Genomic DNA, 25,917 nt, shown 5'->3' on the forward strand with positions numbered 1-25,917 from the left:
ATGAATATTATTCTCATTACAAAGGGATCCTTCACTTGTTAAAAAGAATTCTTCAAATAGACAGCTCCCTGGGCATGTTTAAATGTCTGTTTATGAATCATTAATAGCTTAATGATTTTCTGAAAATCATTTTCCAAACCATAAGGAACATTAGAGGACAGGTTCAGGTTTTCCAAATTCTATTAATTATGTAAACATTATATTATATATAGCCATTGAACTATAGCACTTATTTTTTGATGTTAATCATTTTGTACTTCTCACATACTGGCTTATATTGTAAATTATCTTTTTATTATGTCATAGAGCAATATATATCTTATTTCTCAAGTCAGCATATAAATTCCTTGAGGACAAGGAACATGATATACTTCTCTGAATTTTCTTTTGCACATAGTTGTTGCTCAATAAATATGTTAACTGAATGTTTGTATGATCCAAAAATAAAATGTTTTTATTTTTATTATTTTCTTTTAGCAAGGTAAATGGGGTTAAGTGGCTTGCCCAAGGCCACACCGCTAGGTAATTATTAAGTGTCTGAGACGGGATTTGAACTCAGGTACTCCTGACTCCAGGGTCAGTGCTTTATCCACTGCGCCACATAACCACCTCATAAAATGTTTTTAAATATTGGGTTTCCTTCTTCCATTTTAACTTTATAGATTATGAGCTATGTCTAGGATCACAACTTTAAACCTGAAAGAAAACTTAGAAATGATTTTATTCAGCTTCCTTATTTTTACTGTTGAAGAAAGGTTATGTGATTTGTTGAAGATTATAAATCTAGATTACAGCAAAACTGAACTAAAACTAAAATTTCCTCATTTATCTGGAGTTAGGAAGACCTGAGTTCAAATCCAACTTCAGACATCTACTACCTCTGTGATCCTGGGCAAGTCATTCAACTTCTCTCTGCCTCAGGGTAATAGTAACACCTACCTAGTAGTATTGTTGCGAGGACTGAATTTTTGTAAAGTGCAATGTCTATAGTAAGACCTATATAACTGCCTATTCAATATAGATATATTTCAAGATAGAAATAAAGAGATAGATGAAAGAGCATCTATTTAATATTTTGTAGCAAGCACTGTGCTGCTGCATCAAATTGCTTCTCTTTACCTTTAGATCATACACTCACAGCGGGCAGGAAACATGCCTTGTTGAGTTTGGTTTTCATAAAACTATAAGTATTAGTTTAATTATAAATTCTATGAATTAGGTACGGGTGAGGGACTGACTTGTGCCCTCTGGGAGCATCTCTGTGTCCTATATCAATAATTAGATTGAAAGCTTGAAAGTCATTTCTGAGACCTTTGATTTTTCAGAGCTAGTTGAGGCTCTCAATGGTTAAAGGACTCCTCAAAGTCTCTCAGGGGAAAAAGAAGGAGAGTCAGAATGGCCACTCCTGATCCTTTGTCTCCAGAACCAGGGATATTTCTATTACACTTTATCCCCACCTCATAGGACTTCTAACAGTTGAGGACAGCTTTAGAATGAGGTAGCATTCAATCATCTTTGCTCTATCATCATTGGTATACATAGCAGTAAAAGTACCCAGATCAAAGGTATCTTGTGTGGTGGGAACAGCCCTAAATAACTGGTTGCCAATATTTTTGCCTGGATTGGAAAATATCATCATCTCTGCTTTTTTATATCCCACCATCATAATCTTCTCTTCAAAGAGACCCAAATGTTTGCCCAAAAGCTAGTCAATTTAATCCCAATCAGTTTCCCTCCTTTCCTGCCCCTGGATACCCCTTACCCAATCAAGAAAAAGAGATATCCACCTTGAGACACAGGGCAGTATGTTTTATTTATAATACCCACAAGCTTAACTATCAAAAAGGAATGTTCTAACCTGTATGTCATAGATAGTGAATGGAGACAGGTCTCCCAAAACGAAAGACCCAGGCGCGTTCATGTCAGTCTTGTAGAGCTTATTATTTACATAGACAGAATACTCAGTGACAACACCATTTGGGTTGGAAGGCGATGTCCAGATGACACGTACAGCTGTACTGTTGATGATGACAACCTCTGGAGGAAGCATGCCCTGAGGCTCTAGAATTAAAGGAAAAAAAACTGAATAAACTCCAGCTGTCTCTGAAAAAGCACTTGTTTAACTAAATCCAGATTAGTAATTAGGTTTAGCAAAGGGTTCCCTGCTTATCTGCTTTCCTCTGATGAAGTTATCACAGTCTGTAGTCCTCCGTAAATTGGCTTATTATACTCTCAGTTAGAAACCATGAGAACTGGTGGTAAAATGCTTTATACCACCAGCATAGTGTTAATCTTCAGTGAAATGTGGCCAGTGGGATGTGATGATAAATTATTCACCCATTGGCACCGCCAACACATATCTATTATCTACCCCTTCTTTACCATCCTTTCACCTCCCAGGGTTAATTTTTTTTAATATTCTAATATAAAAATATAACTTAAAAGCATTGTTTCTAGAGGAAAATAAAAAAAACCCATTGATATTACTAGCCCTATAACTTAAGCAATATGAAGTAATAATGCAATATTATCATTATGTAAATGATTTTGAATGTTGATTACCATAGGTAATGATGAAATCTAACACTAGAAAAAACTTGCTTAGCGTTAAATTACACAATTATTCAAGCATGTCAGAAATAACTATACAAAGACCTATTTTTATCATCAGAACCCATCTTAACTAGTTGAAAAATTGTCCTTGTGATCAATTCTATTTTATAAACAAAAGGTGCTAACCTTTGACACCACAAAGGGAAATGAGATCTGCACTTAAAGTGCTCTGTTAATGACCTGGAACACTTGCTTGGGAGGTAATGATATTATAATGTTTATAATGAGACTTTATAAAGCAAAAAAGATTAGAAAGCCCATTCTGGCCACATTTCAGATTCACAAGTTGCTTCCCTACTCCCTCCCTCTTGCTAACTGGCTTGGAAATGACTCATAGGCAAATTTTCTCTGTGACTGAACTTCCACCTTCTATTTCTGGTGACTCAGAGAAGGCACCCTATTTGCTTGTGTCAGAAACTCATTACTTCATGGAGTACATCTCTTTTAAAAACCATTAAATTTTTCAAAATGCTACTATTTGTTGACATGAAATCAGTTTCAAACTTAGTATACAATAGCCTCAGTACACCAAGTAAAAAGGGAACAAACTGGGCTAATAACCTATTATTAAAGCTTTGTGCTTCAGTCTTAGTGGGATGGCTTATTGATTTGCCACTTGACAGCAGCTAGCACTTAAGCATTTTAGCTTCTACCCCTCTCCCCCCTTTCCTTTCCTCTCTAATACCGGAAATTTTATAATGGAAGGATGACTGATCTCAACCTCGACAAAAATCAATCAATTTCATTCCCATATCTGAAGCCAAGCAGTCCCGATGCTTTAGACCCACCTCCATCGTAAGTGGTCACATGGAGTACTTCACTATTGATGCTGTGGGCTCCATTGAAGACACAAATAAAAATCCGATACTCGGTGTTTGGTTTTAAGTCACCAATTACAAAACAGTTTGTATCTGGCAGAATTTTCACTGACTCATTTGATGTAGCAGAACTCCAGATGAGGGTATAATACTCAACATCACCTTGTAAGTCTTTCAGGGCTGTTAAATAATCAACATGATACCTTAAATGTGGTTAATCTTAGCAGTGTACTGGAATAAAATTTGCACTGTATGAATTTCCTTCAGCTAAGAGAGTGATCTCTGGGGAAATTTAGAATGAGAAACCAATGAAATCTCTGTAAGTTCCTTCATTAGAAGTCTTTAAAATAACAACAATGTTCATTTTTTTGGGGAGTGGTTTGGCTCTATTTGTATAATTGACATTTGTTATCTGAAGCAGGAGACAATTCAACTTCCCTCAAATGTTTTAATGTCATGTTTGGTAAAGTTTATTTTATCAACAAAATTAACATGGATAGAAAGCTATAATTGTGGATAAGGTAATAAGAAAATAAATACTACTCATGAAACAGCTCATGATTATATCATGATTGGTTAAAGTCATTTCTGAAGAGATCATTTCTTCAATGTACTCCCATATTTTAAGGTGTGATTGATGTACTTCACCAAATGATAACTTAGTGATCTACAAGGAAGAGAATTTGTTTCAAAATACTTATACTGTATTAATGTGTAATTTGTTTACTCTAAAAACTTGGTTTATTAGGTTCCCAGGAGGTATCATTCTTCTTTTCCCCAAGGTTTTTACTTTTGGGTGCAACTTGTGTGTTTCTAATGACAAAGACAGAGCTTTCAAAGGATGCCAACACTAATGCTTCATCACCCCACTAATACAATCATCTGTTCCCTTTATATGTTCCTGTCAATGGATATTCTCTGTTCGTTTATCTTTTTCCTTTTCCTTTTTGTGGGACACCTTTTCTAATTCTATCATCTCCCTGCAAGGTTTCTAAAGATCACAAAATAAATGTAAACCTACTTCCAAATTTAGAAGAACCATACTATTCTGTTAAGAACTTTATCAGCTTTGAAACTTTAGGATTTAGATTTACCATGACTAGAACTTTAACTAAAAGGGTGAAACTGAGACTATGTACCATGATACCAACTTTTAGAGGACATTGCCAGAAATTGCATTTCCTCAGCATCTAGAAACAACTGAGCTAAAAGAGAAGATAAGAATAACTAAATATTTTGAAAGTACCTGATGATATATATCCAAGAATTGGATTGACCCCAGGTGGCGATGCAATGGCCATCTCTGCAAAGGTGGCTTCCTCAGAAATTCCCTCACTACTGGAGCCTTTTGTCCCAGTGAAATCCATCTCCTCCACACAAAATGGATTTGAATTAAAAAGTTAATTAGAGGAGATATTTTATGCAGGTTTCTCTAGATGCCAAATTTTACCACAGATACTTATTAGCAGTATGATCCTGGACAAATTGTCTGTTTTCTGTGTCTCATTTTTCTTATATGCAAAATAAGGAGATTAGATTATGGACTATGACCTTATGAAATGGCATATCATTTCTTTGTATGGCCTATTTTCTTTAACTCTGAGGGGTGAATTTTTCCCTCATGGAGAACTGAAGGTCACACTATTCAAATAGACTATTCCTACATATCAAATAATTTTTATTTTATCCTCTGGTGTATCAATGGTTCATATTAGTAGTCTATTTAAGTACCTGGAAGCTAGGTGGCACAGTGGATAGAGTGTTAGACTAGAGTAAGGAAGACCTTAATTCAAATCTGGCTCAGGTACTTACTAGTTGTGTGACCCTGGGTAAGTGATTTAATTCTGTCTCAATTTCCATATCTGTAAAGTGAGCTGGAGAAAGAAATGACAAACTACTTTTTCAGGAGAACTTCAAAAAGGGGTCATGAAGAGCCAAACAAGACATGGATAAACCTAAATTGCTCTATGGCACCTAGCACTAAGCCTTACACATAGATAAATATTTGTAGAATGAGCAGATTTCATGGGATACTAAAGTGAAAAAGTTTTGTTTGGATGAGAGATCTAATTCTTCTGATTCAATACAATCTAAGCAGCCTGAGATCAACTACTACTTACTGGTACTATTAATGATACAGGTTAATGTTCATTCCAAGTAACTTCACAGTAAATATAGGTTTGACTAGTCACCCACTGTGAATTAAGGACATGGTAAAATTTCTCCATTGTTATAGTTCCATTCCTTTCAGTTAAAACATTTTGTCCCTCAATAAATAATAATAATCTTGGGAACAAAAACACATTAAAATATTATCAGTCATTATCATTTTAGCATGCCTTATTTTTTAAAAAAAATTACTTATATTTTTGAGTACCTAGAGAGGTTTTTGATGACGGAAAAATGGAAAGATATGTATAGAATATAATATGTAGTCTAGGATTAATAGACCTTAGCTTGGAATTCTTAGTAGCCAGGGATAATTAAAAGGCACTAACAAAATATTGACATAGTTCAAATATACATTTACAGTTATTTTTCCATTTATTAAAAGATAAAGCTGGACATTAGGATCCTTCAAAAAGTGCCTCCAATTTAATTCACTACATTATTTTCTTAAGTAAATTTCCTAGGACTGCTAGGTAGCACAATGGATTGGACATTGGCCTTGGAGTCAGGAGGATGGGAGTTTGAATGTAGCCTCAGACACCTGTTGCTGCCTAGCTGTGTGATCTTGGGCAACTCACTTAATTCTGATCGCCATATGTCCAGGACCATCTCCTGATTCAAATCTGGCCATTGGACCCAGAGGATTCTGGAGAAGGAAGTGAGGCTGATGACTTAGCACAGCACCCCCTCACTCAAATCCAATTCATGTGCTTGTCATGGCATCACCTCCCTGAAGTCATGGTCTTCTTCGAGAATGAAGGACAAAACATCATCATCACAATATTATTTCCTGCTGTTCAGACCCTCTGATTCAGACAAACTAGACTCTTCATTTTCATAAGCTCATAGATTTAGAATAAGAAGAGGCCTTAGAGGACATCCATTAGAGCTTACTTGTTGTATTGATGAAGAAAACTGAGACTCAGATAAGCTAAACTGATCTGTCTAGGGTCATACAACCATTAAGATTTTCAAATGGAATTTGCACCCAAATCTCCTTGAGTTTGAGTTCAGCACTCCTTCCACAGCATCATATTTTGGTTATGCCAATCTTCTTAACTAAAATACTTCTCCTTTCCACTTTAGAAATCCTATCTCCTTCAGTTTCTACTTCAATTTGTAAGTTCTCCATGGAATCTTCCCTCATACTTCATAATCCATTCAATTCCTGCTTTTTTAAAACTATAGTATTTATTGTCTGTCATACATTAGATATCTAATCTTATACTGATGCCTTATGACATAGACAATAGAATTCAAGGGTTGAAAAGACCTAAAGAAAATCTAGTTCAAACCCATCATTTTATGTATGAAGAAAATGAGGTTCACAGTGGTTAAATGATATGCTCAAGGTCAGTTAGTGGCAGAGTTGTGAATAGCAATCAGGTCCAACTGTTATCTTAATTTGCAATTTACCCCTTAAATAGTTATTTTACTTTTCATCTGTATCTATCTTGTCTGTTCAGCTATACTGACAGCTTCCAGAGGAACCATGAATATAAGATAATACTTCTCTATATTCATATAGTTCATAGAATAGTGCCACCTAGGCAATAGATATGCAATTCATACTTTTGAGTGAATAAAATAAATGAATAAATAAGTTAAAATTGTACAGATGCTTCTAATTATGTCATCTTTCAGTTAAAGTAAATAGTTCTCTTATTTGATTGATAGATCAGAAAGTTGATCATATTATTCTAATAACCTTAGTTTCTATTTTTGATGAAAGGAAATTTATCTTTTACAAATTTTCATCTAAGGAGCAAAAGACTTGTATGTGAAACCTGGGGGCAGGGGGTAGTCAGAGGTAAAACAGCTAAGTAGGAACAATTTATCTTTCTTTTTTTTTCAACCTCCTATGTCTGGGGCTCTTATGCTTCTGAAATGGAAAATAAATTGATATATGGAGGAGGAAAGTAGCGACTTTGTTTTATTTGACATCTGGGGACTAGCATTTTGTGATTTGGTAAGTTTCAGAGACATCAGATAATAGCCAAAAAGAGTCCAGTTATCAGTGATACCACATTGGTACATTCCATGGCAAGCATAAAACTGTAACTTTTGGAACAAGGAATTTATGTAGTAAGAGTCAGATGAAATCTCTTGCTAACAAAGCAGTAGTACCATAAGGAATGTGATTTCTCTACTTGTTTTTCTAGTGTTTCTTTTGTGTGTCTGTGTTTCCCCATATTGTGTGTGTATCCACAGCAACTGTGCTTCAAACTTGGAATATGCAATGAGACTAGGTCTTAATGACGAGGTTGTATAAAGGTCAGTGACAATTTATTCTGAATCATTTCTTCTTTTTTTGGTAATATCTATACCAGAGTTCTCCAGAACCTGATGGTCAGCAGGTGCAAATTATATATATATATATATATATATATATATATGCATATATATATATATATACACACACATATACACTCATATTTATAGACATAAAATGAGGGAAAGGAGAAGAGAGTTTGGGGGGAGAGAGAGAGAGAGAGAGAGAGAGAGAGAGAGAGAGAGAGAGAGAGAGAGAATTTTAACATTTCTTTTAGGATATTAGAGTGTATACCCTTATCTGCCAACTGTGCCCTGCAAAGCAGAAAAACAATTTAAAATTAATATTGTAGGAAATGAGTGGCACTTTTTTTGGGCAAGAGGATAGCTAATTTACTTACTTGATTGTATTGTTCATGGGAAAAAAGTGATAAAGGATCAAGCTTTGGAAGAAATGACCCTCTTTCAATATTTAACCTTTATATTCACAAATAGGTGTCTGGGAAATTTCTATGATACGAATGGAAATAAAAGCCGATTGCATTACCTACATCCCGAAGGTCAGAGGTTCAGATTACCAAGGTAATGAAACTTCAGTGAGCTGCTTCAGATCTATTAGGTTTGTCAGTTTTTATAAGCAAGCTTACTTCAGGCATGCAATTATAAATTAGGAGCCTATACCATTGAAAATCCTCTAGTCAATTTTTAACAGAAGTATTTGTAGGTCTGCTGAGGAGGGAGGAACCTACTTTGTGAGCAAATTCACTATTTAAACAGGAGGGGGAGGATTTGCAATAAATGATTCATCCTAGCCCATCTCTACAAAAGGAGCTACACATGCCCAAGTTGAAATATACTCTTAACTTGAAAGACTATCTGCTTTCCTTTCTATAGTGTTTCAGAAACTATCTACCAGCATCATTTAACCTCTTTATCCTTCCATTAAAATGGTTTAAATGGACACATGAGCCAAGTGACAGAGTTTGTTAGAATATGGCATGCTTCTAATACCTCCAGGATTGATAGCCATTTGTTAAGATGAGCTAATAACACTTCTCCTGTGCTGGTTATTTACTGACAATGTAGATCAACACAACTGGTGTCGGTTTTAATTTCCAATTAACGCTGCAAACAAATTGGGACTAAATCACTCACGGGACCAGTAATGAAATATAAAACATTTCTCTTCTATGCTGCTTCAAAATCTAGGCTGGGTCAGAAGGTAGTGAGAATTGTTATATAGTCAACCAGTTGCCTAGCAGCCTTTCATAACTTTCTCATTCAGAAAATGGATAGTTTTCATTCATGGGGCAGACAACTTTTTCACTGAATTGAGTCTAAAAATGAGTTTTCCCTCATCTCCTTGACTTAGAGGGAAATTCTAACAGTCATAGTCATTAAACTGGCCTCAGGACTGTTTTGCCTACGAGGATGATCAGCTAGACCATCTCCAAGATAAATGCAGTTTTTGTTTTGTTGTTTTATTTACTTTGTCAAAATGAACATTCACATCATAGTAGAACTGAATGACATTTAAACGATCTCTGGATCAATTGTCAAATACCATTCTAAAGATGGAGACAGTAAAGCTTCAGTGAAAGAACATAGGTCTTGGAAAAAGGAAAAGCTATGATTCAAAGTCTATCCCTGACACTTATTATCCTGTGTGACTATGGGCAAGTCTCTAAACCTAGCATCTATAAAACAAGAAAAACAATATTTACAGTAGTTACTTTCTGGTTTACTTTGAAGTTCAGATGAGATTATATGTGTAAAATACTATAAATCTGGGAGACATTCACACGCAAAAAGATAAATAAAACACTGGGTTGATGAACTCAAAGAAGAGAAGGGGCAGATCAATGGGAGTAAACCCACAGTCGGGGGGGTGGGGTGGAATGATATGGGTTGTGACACATAGTGTGTAAGAAGTGATCAGATAGTTAATAGGTGAATGAGAAGAGAAAAATCTTATCAAAACTCTTTCAAAAAAATAAATAAATAAAAAGAAAAGGACTAAGTAAAAGTCTAGTGATTTTAAAATTGGGAAATTTTGAATAACATTGGGAAGAACAGTTTTTTAGTGGAGTAATTAATCTGAAAACTACATTGTATAGGTCTGAGAAGTATATGGGGTAAGTGGTAGTAAGAGATGATAGCATTTTCTAAGGAGTTTGGTTATGAAAGTTTGGTTATGAAAGAGGAAACAGAGAATATTAATTTATGACTTAAAGATCTATACATATGTCAGTTATTTTTTTGTTGTTAAGTCACATGAAATTTGGTTATTCTGGTTCCTGAGATGACCAAGACATATCATTTCATACATTTGAATGATCAATTAATAAATGAGCATTTATTAAGTGCCTACTATGTATTGGACACTGTTCTAATGCTAAGGATTCAAAGATAAAAGTGAAATCAGTTCTTTCCTTCAAAGATCTTAGTCAAACAAATACCTAGAAAGAGAACCTAAAATTGGACAGGGTTCAGCGCCAGAGTAACCCATGTCCTGGTTGTGTATATTAAAGTGGGAGCTGAAAGCATAAATACCATGAAAGATGATATATTCTAACAAACCCAATATGTCATAGGGATCTTATTCAATGTATGTAAACAGGTCTAAGAGGAATAGTTAGGTTCACCTGCAAGGTGTCTTTTTTCATCTTACACAAGCATTTAATTTTTTATCACTTTTTATTTTATTTTTTCTCTTGTAAACAAATTTAGCATTCTCTTAAAATTTAGAAAAAAATTTGAGTTTCGTATTCTTTCCTTTCCTCCCTTCCCTTCTCCCTCTTTTAGAAGGAAAGGAATTTGATATAGAGTATACATGTGTAGTCATTTAAAAAATATTTTCAAATTAGCCATGTTGCAAAAGAATGCAGGCAAAAAACAAACCACAACAAAAATAGTATAGCTTTAAAAATACATTTCAGTCAGCATCAGATTCCTTCAATTCTTTCTCTGGGGGTGGATGAAAATTTTCATTTAAAGTCCTTGTTTACACAACCATTTTAAAAAGAACAAGACTATCAGGAAGTCCACTTACTTGGTCTAGACCATTCAACTTTAATTGCTGTCTGATTAAGATCCAGTACAACCAGGGTAGTGCTCTTCTCTGGGAGTCCTGCTAATGTGATCACAGTTGCCTCTTTGCTTGTTGCATATCCCACGATGTTATGCACAATGAGTTTATACCCATAAGTTGTGTACCTAAGACATCATTTTTTTTGGTAAAAATCAGGCTAGTTATCATACTTAACAAAAGTTAACAACAGTAATTTAATATCATACAATGCATTACGTGCAATACCATGTAATCTTTAGAAATGAAGCTAAAAAAGGAAATAGATTCTACTAAAAAAATTGGATGATTTAAACATCACTGTTTAAAACAAATGCTATGTATCATTTCCTTATTCAGGCAATTTTCAGAGGTGGTAAGGATTACAGCTCAATTCAAGATGCAATTACAGCTCTGGCAAAAGGCCAGATTTTACATCTGAATTCTGTTCTCTTTAAGGAAACATCCATGTTAAGGTATCAGAATCCTTCATCATAGTTTCTCTTCTCTAACACTGTCCCCTTCCCATAATCCCATTGATAGATAAAATCATGAATGCAATAATTGTGACCAATACATATAATACAAACTTATTGAGAACTTTGTATGTTACCTCCTGGGAATGTTACTATTATAAAGAACATAGTTGACTCTATGATGTAAAAGTTGAATTTTATTTTACAGAAAGGGAAACTGTGACAAAGCCACATAAACTGACCATGCTATACACTAAAACAATGGCAGAAGCACAGGTGTATGTACAGTTTGTATCATGGGCTACAGCACATGCTTTTTGCAAAACATTGGGTAAAACATTGATTTCCTCATATGCATTTTCTGACCCGGAAAGAATGAGATTATGAAGTACTTTCATTGATTTGAAGCTGGCTAGATATGGGAATGGCTAACCTGTGGATCATAGTCCTACATGTTCATTTTATAGGAAGTTGACCCACTGTGACTATATTCAGTGTGAACTCTAAAGGGACATGAAGCATGGAACAAATAGCAATGAATTCTCTCTAATGACCATCACCAGGTGAAAAACTGGTAAAATTTTTATCAAGGAAAATATTGATGTGTGAGTAAAAAGGAAAAATATATCACATTAACACATGATAAGCAATATACATTCAGTCACATGGACATTTTTTTTTAAACTGGTGGTTCTATTTCCTTTAACCCCATCTCCTATAAAGTTCCAAATAGTCATAATTTCATGAAGCTCATCTAAATATGAAGACTTCTGATATCTTAATACAGAGAATTCTAACCTTGGAGCCAAGAAGACATGGATTCAAATTCTTCTTCAAATGCTAATGAATTGGGTGGCCCCAAGCAAATCATTTGATTTCTCTTTGACTCACTTTCCTCATCTGGAAAATGAGGGAGATGTATTTGATAAGCTCTGAGGTCCCATCTATGTTATAACGATCTCCCAAATTATCTCTGAATTAGGGATGACTTTCACTGTCACCACAATAGGACATGACTGTTAGTCTATCAGCTAACATTTATTAAGCATAACATTTATTCAGGCACTACATAAGTTCTAGGGATACAAAGAGTGGCAAGAGACAGTCCATGCTCTTGAAGAGTCACAGTGAAATAACTGTAAAACAAGCAATGTTTTTGAGTACCTGTGAATCTGCTCAGAATATTTCTTAGTATTATGCTAATTATACAGACACAGAATCAATTTATGTCTCGTTCTAACTACTCCTCTGCCATCATGGAAGGGCAATATAAATTTCATCCAATCCTATGCAAAATTTCAGAGGTTCACACTTCAACTATGTCTTAAGTTTCCACTTGAGAATAATGCAGCAATATTTAAAGATGTAGTCTTGTTGTAACTATCTTCATTCTTTCCAACTCTCTAGTAACTTTCTAGCTGATAAAGTACTCCTTCTTTACTACTTTTTAAGCCTTCCTTTCATCTTGGTTCTTTAAAGGGGCAAGAAGTCCCCTGACATGACTAATACAACTTTAAGAAGCTTCTGTTACAACAATAGTAATGACCACCAACAATAATAAATTGCCCTCCTTATGCCACCAATGCAGCTGGCACTTAAACCTGATTTTTTTCAGTAGTGGGGATGGATTTGTGCTGATCCATCCGAACACTCTCACCCATACCCCCATGTGACCAATGGTATTCCACTGACTGTTAGCTAGCCAGGGTTAAGAGTACAATCTGTGACCATGGAACAGAATGAAGCTAATGGCTCTTATGGGAATTGAACCCATGACCTTGGCTTCATTAGTACATTCCCTGAGTAGAAGACCAATACTTATGCTTTACTCTGTGAGAACAAGATCCCCAACTCATTTTGTAATTTATATTTTGATTAATTATTGTCCTATGCATTTAAGAAATTATATTCTCACAGTTTTAAGGCACTAATGAAAATGGGCATTGTTTCTGTACTTCCTTTCTGCAAGTTAAATTAACATTAATTGGGGGAATTAGAAATGCTAAGTTTTTAATAGCTTCTCTAGGGTTTGACTTTTTGCTATGATGTTTTTTGTGATTTCATCATTATTTAGTCATGGTAAGCATATGATTTAGGAACCCATGTGGTGAAACTATGGCTCCACATATAGAGGTAAATGGACAAACTGTTTACAGAATGATTTTCATACAAGAATTCAAAAAACATCTGATTCAACCCCTTGATTTTATAAATGAAGTAACTAATATTTGGGCAGGCCAAGCAACTTCTCCAATGTGACAGTTAATTAGTGGTAAAGTTTTCCTCCATCTTCTGGCTCCCAGTCCAGTTACCTTGTCACTACACTTACCTCAAATGGAGCAATCACAAGAAACACAGTTTGAATTCTTCATTTTATGTTATAAATTTTTCTGATAGCTTTCGCCAGCCATTATTTCAGGTTATATAAATTAAGTATATCAAATAATAACTCTTGTACTGACTTTTTATTTTTCCTGTGAAATGAGATTTTTTTCAAGAATTAAATCTAAATGTTCAAGAATGTATCCAGTATTTCCTTTGCCTTTGAAATGATTCTTTCGATTATTTTACATTACTTTCACTAGTATACTTATGTAAGGATGTAGCCACATATGTTAACTATTTTCTAACTCTCCCCCCCACCAAATGGGATAATTGTGCCTTTTTTGTTGATTTCTCCATTTATATTATTATTTAGTTAGAAATACACTTTTAAAATGTATAGATTCCCATATGTAAATTCCATTTACACAGAGAAACAAATGTTTTCTTTTTGTTATGAAACCAAGATAATGATTAAGCATTTAATAGTATAAAACTCCTATTTGATGATAGCAATGACCAATATTCTATTTAATTCTTCTCAAGTTATTTTTTCCTATCATGTTAGATATGTTATAAGATCAAAGAATTCAAACTGAAGGAGAACCTAGAAGTTAACTGGTTAAATTCATATTTACAGATGAAGAAACTGATATACAGCAGGTAAGTAATCTGCTCATGGTTATAAAGCTACTGAGTGTCAGAAATGATATATTCCTAAATGAATACATCTGATCTAAATATTTTCAGAAATAGCTAGGTTGGAAATGAACTCAAATCAGCACATGATCCTTTAAGATTAGAATTTTAGGAGAGTACAAACCAATTGTATAATTAAAAATAACCATCATTTTTATATAAATTTATATAAACTTTTGGGTTTATGCATGTTTTAATTTGTCTTTCTTATTCTACAGGTACAGAGAAAAACTTTTCTTAACAAGAAGGTTCTGGTTCCAAATAAAAATCTAATAGGAAATAGAGTAAATCAGGGAAGTAGCCATCTAGTCTCAGAAATTACATTAAACTAGTGGTGAAACAGAAATAGGAAGTTTGTTGGCTGATGTTGAGAAGGATGCAGACAAGAAGGGGCTGCATAAAAATCAGAGGCATATTAACAATTATTTAAGTGAAATATTAATCCAAGTTCTAGTCCTTCAATCAATTAACAAGTGTTGATAAAATATATTTTGTGCTAGGGATACAAATATAAAGAATTAAACAATCACCACCTCCAAAAAACTTATATTCTATCAGGAGTGACAACCAGTAAATGTATATATGGAAATAGGACAGATATAAAGATTATAATTATAAGGTAGTAAATGTAAGGTAGCTTATGGTGAGGCATTGGCACTAAGGAAAGCTTTCCTTTTGAAGGTAGTATCTGAGTACTTAAAAGAAGCAAGGGAAGTTATGATTTGAGGGAGTTCATTCTGGGTACAGGGATGGGGATGGGAATAGTCACTGAAAAGAGACAGAAGATGTATACATATATATGTGTATACACACAGACACACACACACACACATATATGTATATATGAGAAATAAGGCAGGGTGATAGTCTTCTTTGGAGGGAGTCATAAAATGAAACTGGAATAGCAATTTGGGTTAGATTGTGAAGGACCTTAAATATAAGTAAAGAGACTTATATTTTACCTTCTAAGTCAAAGGTCTTATTGAACATGGCTCTCATAAAACTCTTGAATCTGATCTGAACTAGGTTAAAATGAGATAGACAAATATTTGAAAAATAAAAATACCTTAGGGAATAGATAATGTTTCTAAGTTAATATGCAACTTGCAAGAGATGCATGGGTTAGTGGACCTGTTTCTGTTGAGTTTGAAACCATTGCTATAGGCAATAGAGAGTCACTGAGATTTGTTGAGTAGGAGAATGACAATGGAGTTTGGAATTGACTTGAAAGTTGTGTGAAGAATAATTGGAGTGAGGATAGAATTGTGGGAAAGAGATCTATTCAGAGGCCATTAATATAATTTAGGGAGAGATAATGAAGGTTTTAAAACTAAGGTAGTAATTAAATGAGTAGAGAAAGGGGGGCAAATAGAAGATATTTTGGGGAGGTAAAAATGTCAAGATTGGGCAACTTTTAGGATTTGTGAAGTGAAGATGCACAAGAACTTGGAGATAAAACCAAGGTTGTAACTTGTGATACTGGAAAAATGATGTCTTCAACAGAAGTGAGAAGCTTGTAAGAAGGATGAGGAAGTGATGCAAATTATATTTTATGCATTTATTTTTTGAGATATATTTAGGACATGTCATGTAGTTTGAAATATGTAGTACTGATGTGAAATGGATATTTAGAGAAAAAGGGCTAGATATATGGATCTGTGGGTCATTTGCAAGCAAAAAATGATTAAATTTATGAGGCGACCAAGAGAAGAGTATAGAAAAATGAAAGAAAAAGTACTTAGAACAGAGTTCTGGGGTTCAGAGTAGTTAAATATTTCACTGTTGAATAATATTACAATATTGGTACTTTATACAGTGTCCTGATCTTGCCCACTTCACTTTGAATCACTTCATATAAATATTCCTAGATTTTTTCCCCTGAAACTATCCTGCCCATCATTTCTTATAGAATAACAGCATTAAATCATGGTCATATACTACAATTTGTTCAGCCATTCTCCAACTGAAGGACATCCTTTCAATTTCCAATTTTTTGCCACAGTATGATCCGATATAAATATTTTTGTACATATAGAGCCTTTAGAAGGGAATTCTTAATGTTGAAATCCTTAATTCCGATGCAGTTCAGCATCTCATTTATCTAAAATTTAGTCTTGGAGAGTTGTCTGAGACCTTGGTAGTTCCTATTACTTGCTCATAGTTTTGGGATTATTTTGTGTCATAGGCAGGATTTAACCTTGATTTCCTCATTCCAAGTCTAATCCTCTCTTTTCTAGGCCATACTTGCCTCTCCTCAAGTGTAAATGTTACTTGATTTTAAAATGTCACATCATTAAAAAATATTTTTTTAAAAAAATATTTATTTATGTTTGAATTTTATAATTTTTCCCCTAATCTCACTCCCCCCTCCACAGAAGGCAGTCTGTTAGTCTTTACATTGTTTCCTTGCTATACATTGATCTAAATTGAATGTGTTGAGAGAGAAATATCCTTAAGGGAAAAAAATAAAATATAAGAGATAGCAAAATTGCATAATAAGATAGCTTTTTTAAAAAAATTAAAGGTAATAGTCTTTGGTCTTTGTTCAAACTCTACAATTCTTTCTCTGGATACAGATGGTATTCTCCATTGCAGATAGCCCAAAATTGTCCCTGATGGAATTAGCAAGTCCATTAATTGATCATCAACCCCATATTGCTATTATGAAAAATAATGTCTTTTATAATTATAGCTAGCAAAATTTCTTAATCTAACAAGGGGAGAAATAATCATTTAAAGGAAAGTCATTTCAATTTGATAAAAATTTTTAAAGCTTTTGCATAGACAAAAGAAATGCTACAAATGCAAGGAAGGGAAATATCAATTGTAAAAAAATCATTTCAAATATTTCTGACAAAGTCTGATATTCAAAATTTGGAGGCAGTTCACACAATTATGTGAATGATTTTCCAAATAATAATAGAAAATTATGAATAACTATATAAATGATTACCCTAAATCACTAATATAAGAGATAAAAATAATTGTGAATAAAAGTAATTGTGAATTTTCACCTCTAACCCAGAAAAATAGGTAAAAATAATGCTAGGAAAACCATAGGAAAATTGACATACTAATATGCTGTTGAAAGAAAAATGAATTGGTCTAACAATTGTAGAAAGCAATACAGAATTATTCTATGAAAGTGAATAAAATGTCTACTTTTTTAATAAGAGGTTCCACTGTTGAACATATATCCCAAGCAGATCAAAATCAGAAAATTACTAGATATAGCAAAATGCTTATAGCAGCAATCTTTTGGTTAAAAAAAGTAGAAAAAAAGCACTATCAACTCTGGTCTAGATAAATAATTGTAATATTTAAATGTTATCATCATTTTAAATAATGTTAATATGAGAAATTTATAGAAGCAGGAAGCTTTGTGATAACTCCTGTGGTATAGTCATTGTGCGGTTTTTTAAAAACTGTTTCCTTTATTACAAGATCAACCCCATTGAATCTGTAAATGTGCAAGGTATATCAAGTAATTATTATATTGTAAAAACTAAAGACATTAATACAAATTTGTTAATATGAAAAATATCATGTAGATGTAGGTCTATATTCTATTATCAATTTCTGGTGCTAAAAACTTTAGACTGCCAATTTTGAAAAACAAGTAATGTTAAAGATTTTTTTATGGTGCTCTCTTATTCTAATAATGGTGCTTGCATTTGTCATGCATTTTTATTTATTCTTCTAGTCCATCAAATCTGAAACTAACACAATTGACATTGTTGTTATTATTGTATGCTTTGCAGTAACTCAGTGCTAAAAAGGCAAATACTTTGCTGGAGAAAATGTAAGATTAAACTTGTCTTCTATCATGAAATGCAGATCTACCATTAAAAGACAAATTCTTCAATACCAAACTAGAATATGGTGGTTGACAAAATGAATTCTATCTGTTAAGATCTAGGCCATTGAAAACAAATGCCAAGCAAAAATACCATCTGTACCTATATCAATATCAGGAAACTGTGAAATGGATATGGCCTTCCCTCTCAAGATTCCCGTCTGTTGAAACAAACTCTCCTTTTGCAATATGGGAAAATGCAAAAAAAAAAAAATCTTTATCAGTGATCAAGATGCAAAAGGAGGAGAGAACCTTCATTTTTACTAATCTTCTAGAGGTGCATATGTAATTATACATTATAAATTATTTCTCCAACATCATACAAACACTTTTCATAGTACCAATCCATTTTTAAATAGTTTATAAAGCAAATTATCTTCAGTATGTAGCCTAAATCAAAGAATACTAAAGGGAAGTACCCATTTCATTTCCTGAAACTAAAATTGTATTGACCATACAATTTTCCCAAATAAATAGACTGTCTTCCAAAGATTTAAATATAATTCTTATAATGAAACTGTGATTATAGTAGAATGCACTATTGCAAGAATTAAACTTCTTTATATTATAGGATTTATATTTAGATAGCTTAGTGCTTTGACTGTTAAAAAGAACTACTTTTTAAATGAGAGTAAAGTATACTTATTTTTATTCTTATTCATTTAAAGATAATTCTACCAAAGTTTCTTTGCAAGGGTATTTTTGGGATAGATTTTAGTAATAAATAATGGAACTGAAAAACAAACTTTTTTTCAGAATATTATACATGACTGAAAAGGGTAGCCACCATGGCATATTTCATGGTGTCACTTCAATGACAAGTAAGCTATTAAAACTGTCAGCTCTAAGAAAGAGGATGTGGAACTCAAAGTTTTAAAAACAAATGTTAGAATTGCTTTTTACATGTAACTGGAGGAAAATAAAATACTAAATAAAAAATTAAATTAAAAATAACTACAATTATCTGCTCTGTTTTCCCCAATTGGAACAAAACTCTATAGATTATTCTTTATCCTTTATTATGCCTTAGTTTGTGAATGAAGTCCAGAAAGACATAGTATTTTTTACACATTTTCCTTCCTATTTTATTTATTTTCCTATCTGAAGACCCAGAAATGGAGGTATTAAGTAGGTAATGCTGAAAAGTCTAAAGATTGATTGATAACTGAAATTAAGGTAGTTCCCGCCATCTTGTCAAGCCCTTCATGACAGGGGTTTCATGACACACATAGGGCAGAGCCATGCAATAGCAGCACGTTCACCAGATTTTTCAAGTGATGAAAATGTCAGGAAATCCAAAGTTATGGTTCCCCCAACAACCATAACTTGGCCACATTACACAGAGTTATTAAGGGAGAAAAGTTAGAACCTGACAGGTAGCATAAACCTATGGTTACACTGGGGCTGTGTCTACACATACAAAGGGAAATAGAGTTTTGAGGTCATTATCAAGATAATTCAAGGAGAAAATCTTTTGTCATAAATAACCATATAACTAAAGAAGAAGCAGTTTTATTTTGTTTTGTTATTGTTTCTGATGGGTTATCCAGACAATCTCTTATTGCCTCATCTAATATGTGTCATTGTTATCTGAATAAAATTGGCCAGGAAAACTCTGAAGTTCACAATCACATTAGTTCAAATGAATAGATTGGGGTATCTTCTATTTACACTGGTATAGTAAGAAGAAATCTTGATTTGGAGATCAAAGAATCTGACTTTGAATTGAAGTTCTGTCATTTGCTACCTGGTTGACTTTAGCAAGTGACTAAGTCTCTCTGGGCCTCAGTTTCCTTATCAAATATTTAGGAGCTTGAACTAGATTAGATAATTCATAAAGTCCTTTCCAGTTCTAAATGTATGATTCTAAGTAAAGTAAGCTGCTAAAGAAATTTGTCTCACCGTGTTCAAAGAAATGTCCATTTGAAAATTTAAACTCCATATTTTTATATCCCATTTGGGAGAGCAAGCCCAATCTCATTAAAATAATCACCTCCCTTGGGGGCAATAAGATCATACAGTGAGTGGTTAGAGCATTGAACTTGGAGTCAGGAAGCATTCTGTAGTATTTTTTTTTCTTTCAGATCTCAAAATGGAGAGCCAAACTTGAACATTGACTCTGCTAATTAATTTTGAGATCTTAGGTAAGTTTAACTTCTCTTGATTACCTCCTTTAAAATGAAGCTGGTAGGCTGGTAGGGTTCATGATCTCTAAAGCCCCTTCTAGTTCTAAAATTCTAGGATCCCTGCACAATCACTATTCTCATTCCTCTTTTTTACTATTATCTCTGTTCAATTAAATAGCTGATGTCTCTCAGCAGGCTGCCCCCACCACCTCAAATTTTCCAAGAAGCTCTAGGATAGCTCTGCCTAAGTATCTCTCAGATGTAGGAAAATTTGTTAATATTGACCAACTGAGAAATCTCCCCCTACTACCAACATGCCACTTCTATCTAATCTTTTACCTTATTCCTCCATGTGCCCATTTATAGTCACAAGTTTCATGATGCTATATTCTAAAACTCTAGAATTAACCGGATTAATCCTGGAAATAAGCCCTAAAATTATTCCAGAAGTTTATATATCTCAACCTATTGCACCATATCCCTTGAGACACCTATTTTATCCTCAACAAAATCCCTACTGTTTTTTCCAATTTTCAAATGATTTTCTTCTCAAGATACCTCTTCCCTTGCAACTCATACCATAGGAGGGTCTTTTCTTCCACTTTTCTTAGCTCACAGAACCAAGAAGATGGGTTGGCATACTCCTTACTTCCAACTGCTATTTTCAGTTAATTTCTCTATCACCACTGCACTTCAATAACTGTTCTTTCTTTAATGTCCGTGGAATTAATTTTTACCATGGAACCTAATTTTTACCAGCCTCTCTTTATCCCTGTTGCTTGAACCTACTGATATCTAGCCTAATCCAGAGACTGTCTTCACTACATTAGGATATAAGACCTCTCTTCTCCATGTGCCATAATTATCCTTGGTTGTTGTTTTTGTATTGTTGTTTCAGTCATGTCTGACTCATTTGGAGTTTTTTGGGCAAAATACTGTAATTATTTGTCATTTCCTTCTTCAATTCATTTTATACATGAGAATACTGAGACAATTGACTTGCCCAGGATTCCAGAGCTAGTGAGCATCCAAGATGATCAGATTTGAACTGATAAAGGTGAGTCTTCCTAATTCTAGGCCTAACACACTAGCCACTATGCCAGTGAGATGCTCCCTAATTATCTTTAGTGACATGTTCATTTATGTTAGTTATTTCTCTAATATTCTGACTATATAATTTCTTAAATGTTTCATCTTTAAAGATTTTTTATAGTCACATAAGAAATGTGTGTATGAGTATCTTGGATCTCACCATATCACAAAACTATATCATATCAATGATGCTAAAATTAAGAAAGTCCACTCTTCAATCACAATCTCCTCTTTGTTTGCCTCTAAAATTCCAGTTCATAATAATCTTTTCTCTCTTTGTGACTTTCATGTATCTTGTCCTTTCCTATTCCACTAACATATGGTCTCCACTCTAACTTTATCTGTTTTATATTCAGATACTTAGTCTTCTGCTTATGATGATTCAATAGTCATGAACATAGTCTTTACAACCTCATTGAACTTCCACAGTTCTTGACTTGATCATTTTAATCACTGAATCATCCTCACCAATAAATTTCTTCCCCGTTCCATAACCTTTCTTTTTTTTTAAGTTTAAGGTTTTTACAAGGTAATGGGGTTAAGTGGCTTGCCCAAGGCCACACAGTTAGGTAATTATTAAGTGTCTGAGGTTGGATTTGAACCCAGGTACTCCTGACTCCAGGGTCGGTGCTCTATCCATTGCACCACCTAACCACCCCCTGTTCCATACACTTTTTTTTTTAGATTTTTCAAGGCAATGGGGTTAAGTGGCTTGCCCAAGGCCACACAGTTAGGTAATTATTAAGTGTCTGAGGTTGGATTTGAACCCAGGTACTCCTGACTCCAAGGCTGGTGCTCTGTCCACTGCACCACCTAGCCGCCCCTCCATACACTTTTAATCTTTTCTTATTCCACTGATTCCAATGACCATTGGTTCATTATACATGCAAGGGACCTTAAGAAGTCAGTTAATCTAGCTCCCTGTTTTAAACAAATGAATTAACTGAGGCCAAAGAAAGATGAAATGATTTGACCAAAGTCACACTGGTAGAAGATAGAAAAGCCACCATTTGAATTTATATAGGTTCTATCAAATCTATCTATAAACATGTTTGATTCTGCTTCTTTTTCTAATTATGATATATTTTTTCTTTCCTCCTGTTTTCAAGGCTCAAGGGAACTAGAACAACTCCCAAATTCAACTCATAGCTGCTTCAACCATCATTTTAATATGCAACCTTAAATCTCATTTTTCTAACTCTGAACCCATTTCCAAACTTCAGAAAAATAAGACAATTCAACCTGTGTATGGAAATAATGATAATAGCTAATATTTTAAGGCTCATAAAGTTTTTATATATTTTACCTCATTTAAGCCTTACATTGATCAGTTAGTTGATACTATTGTTCCTATTTTAAGATTAGGAAAATGAGGTTATGGAAACTAACTTACTTGCCCAGGTTTATACAACTAATAAGTATCTGAGGCAAGATTTGAATTCAAATATTCTAGGATCTAATTCTAAATGTATATTATAACATTTAACTATCCCACTAGCAACACAAATCAAATATGTCTAAAATTTAGCCTATTTTCTTTTCCATTCAACCATTATTTTTTTCTGGCTGTGTTGGTAAAGCACATCAACCTTCATACATAAAGCCAATGTTTCAAGTGCTACTGAGAAGATTTCAGCTGGAGTAGCAATAACTGTGCAAGTCACTAGACAGTATTTGAAACTTAAGTTGCAAAGCCTACTTTAATAACACATCCTAAAAACCCAAACTATCATCTCCCTGATCTTTCCTCTTACTGATTTTCATTCCCTATACAAGAGCAAGCTCAGTTAAACTGAGACCTGATAAAGACCATAATTTACAAAGGCCAAGATCTTGCACCTCATCCAAGGTCACCTCCAGTTATCTGATCCGTATCTGACCACTAGATCTGGAGGAGAAAGTGAGACAGGCAACTTTGCACAGCCCTTCTTTACCTAAATCTAATTCACTTGAATGTCATGGCATCACCTCCCTGACAAACAACAACAATAATTATTCTTATTGCAACTATGCATAACTTGCTTGCCTCATTCCTCTTTTACCCATCTAATAGACTTGCATAGTACAGTGAAAATAAAATTTCCTTAGGAATCAGAGAAACTGAGTTCAATTTCTAGTTCTGCTACTTATTGCCTATGTGATCTTGGGAAAGTCACTTAGCTTCATCTATAAAATAGAAATGATAATAACTGACCCTAAGGATATCTATAAGGATAAAAGGAGATAATGTACAGATCTTTGCAGACTTTAAAGAACTATATGTTTTTGACGACGACGATGATGATGATAACAACTGAAAAGACTGGGAAAGATTGCCTCCAAAGTTCCTTCTGTCTCTATGATGCTTTTATCCTAGTATCCTAATTGCTTTTCCCTCTCGATGTGAATCACTAACTCACAAACATTATATACACTCTTTGCCTAAATAAAAAAGAAATTAGAAAATACTCTTGTTAGGGACTACATCTTACTACATCCAGTAAGACAGAAATCTCAACTATCTCCTCTTTCCCCTAAATTTCTAATTTCTCACAAATGTTCCTAAAGACATTTTGGGGTCACAGGGAACAAGTACATTGCTTCAAAGTCTCAAGGGAAAATGAGTTGTGCAGGCATGTGAGTGTTTATATGTGTTTTGAGGAAGGATGGTAGGGCTTATCTTACCAAGCTTAAGCTCTCTCTTATAGATTTTTTGGCAAATTATCTCAAACTCATGAATTATGAGCCAGATGAATGATGTAATCTTCCTCTTCAGAAGAATATGCAGCTAGCTTCCTTCTTCCCTGTCTTTTCTGCTGTTTATCAAACCAAAAGAATGACTATTTTTACAAGTTTCTCTGATAAATATGTCATTTCTCAAATATTTAGGGAACTGAGTCAAGTTTATAAGAATATAAATTATCCCCCAATCCTCAATGGCAACACCAAGATTATGAAGTAAAGGTAGAGATTTGGTTGAGATCTTCCCTAAACCACTTCAAATACCTTTAAATAACAATTCTAAACAAATTCTAGAATGGCAGAGATTTGAATTTAAGATTTCAATTTCAATTTCAATTCAATGGCAAAAAGCAGAGTGAAACAATTTTTTAGACCAAGTCTAAAGGTTGGCAGGAAGCACCAATTGTTAAATGGTCAAAGGATATGAACAGGAAGTTTTTGGGTGGGAAAAAAAAAATCAAAGCTATCATATAATATATGAAAAAATGCTCTAAATCACTATTACTTAGAAAAATTCAAAATAAAACAACTCTGAGGTACCAACTCATGCCTATTGGACTGACTAATATGACAAAAAAAATGAAAATGACAAATGTTGGAGGGTATATGAAAAAACTGGAACACTAACGGCTTGTTGGTAAAGTTGTGAACTAATCCGGACATTCTGGAAAACAATTTGGAACAATATCCAAATAGCAATAACACTGTGCTTATCCTTTGATCCAGCAAAACCACTACTGGCTTGTATCCCAAAGAGCTCATAAAAAAGGGAAAAGACCCAAAATGTACAAAAATATTCATAGCAGTTCTTTTTGTAGTGGCAAAGAATTGGACATTGAGATGCTGCCCATCAATTGGGGAATGGCTAACAAATTGTGGTATATAATGTGATGGAATACTATTGTACTACAAAAAACATCATGAAAAGGTGAATTTCAGAAAATCCTGGAAAGACTTACATGAAGTGATGCTGAATAAAGTGAGTAGAACCAGGAAAACCTTGCTTACATTATCAGCAACATTGTGTGATGATTAACTATGATAGACTTAGATCCTCCCAGAAGTTCAATGGTCAAAGACAATTCTAAAAGACTTATGATAAAAATATTATCCATATCTAGAGAGAAAAAATGACTGTGGACCCCAGTCCCTGCAGAAAAAGTTGGGGTCTATACTCCCTATAGCCCAGGAGCAGAGCTTAATCAAAAATGAGCAAAACAGTTAAAAGGACAATAACTATAGAGATCCACTACACAGATAAAGAAGATAATAAGGTCACCTCAGAAGAGGAAAGTGACAAATTACCTACAGTGGAAGTTGCAAAGAAATCTATGAATTGAACTCATATCCAAAAGCTCATGGTATTTAAAAAAGAATTTAAACACCAAAGAAGAGGGGAAGAAGAAAAATGGAAAAAAAAGAAATGAGAGTCATGCAGGAAAATTATGAAATATTCACCAATCTATCTTTAAAAGTAAAAATAACCAACTGTAAAAAGAATGCAAACTCTTCAAAATGTAAAATCAACCAACTGAAAAAAGAATATAACTTATCTAAATCTCATATCAACCAACTAGAAAGGAAATGCAACTCAACAAAAAAAGTAAAATTAACTAGAAAAGAAAATAAAAGTCTAAAAAATTAGAATTGATCAAATAGAAACCAATCAATCTATAAGACACTAAGA

At 33.8% G+C, this 25,917-nt stretch overlaps 1 protein-coding gene across 1 annotated transcript in view; it reads right to left on the reverse strand.

The window, feature by feature from the left end:
• Positions 1 to 25,917, reverse strand: part of USH2A (usherin) — a 1,130,853-nt gene that overhangs the window by 286,381 nt on the left and 818,555 nt on the right. The window contains exons 43-45 of the mRNA XM_074222669.1: positions 10,924 to 11,087; positions 3,402 to 3,611; positions 1,859 to 2,061 (exon numbers count right to left, since the gene is read on the reverse strand). Coding sequence (XP_074078770.1) covers positions 1,859 to 2,061; positions 3,402 to 3,611; positions 10,924 to 11,087 — 577 coding nt within the window. The remainder of the gene's footprint in view (positions 1 to 1,858; positions 2,062 to 3,401; positions 3,612 to 10,923; positions 11,088 to 25,917) is intronic.

The sequence above is a fragment of the Macrotis lagotis genome, chromosome 2 (genome assembly GCF_037893015.1).
Source record: "Macrotis lagotis isolate mMagLag1 chromosome 2, bilby.v1.9.chrom.fasta, whole genome shotgun sequence".
Taxonomy (NCBI): Eukaryota; Metazoa; Chordata; class Mammalia; order Peramelemorphia; family Peramelidae; genus Macrotis; species Macrotis lagotis.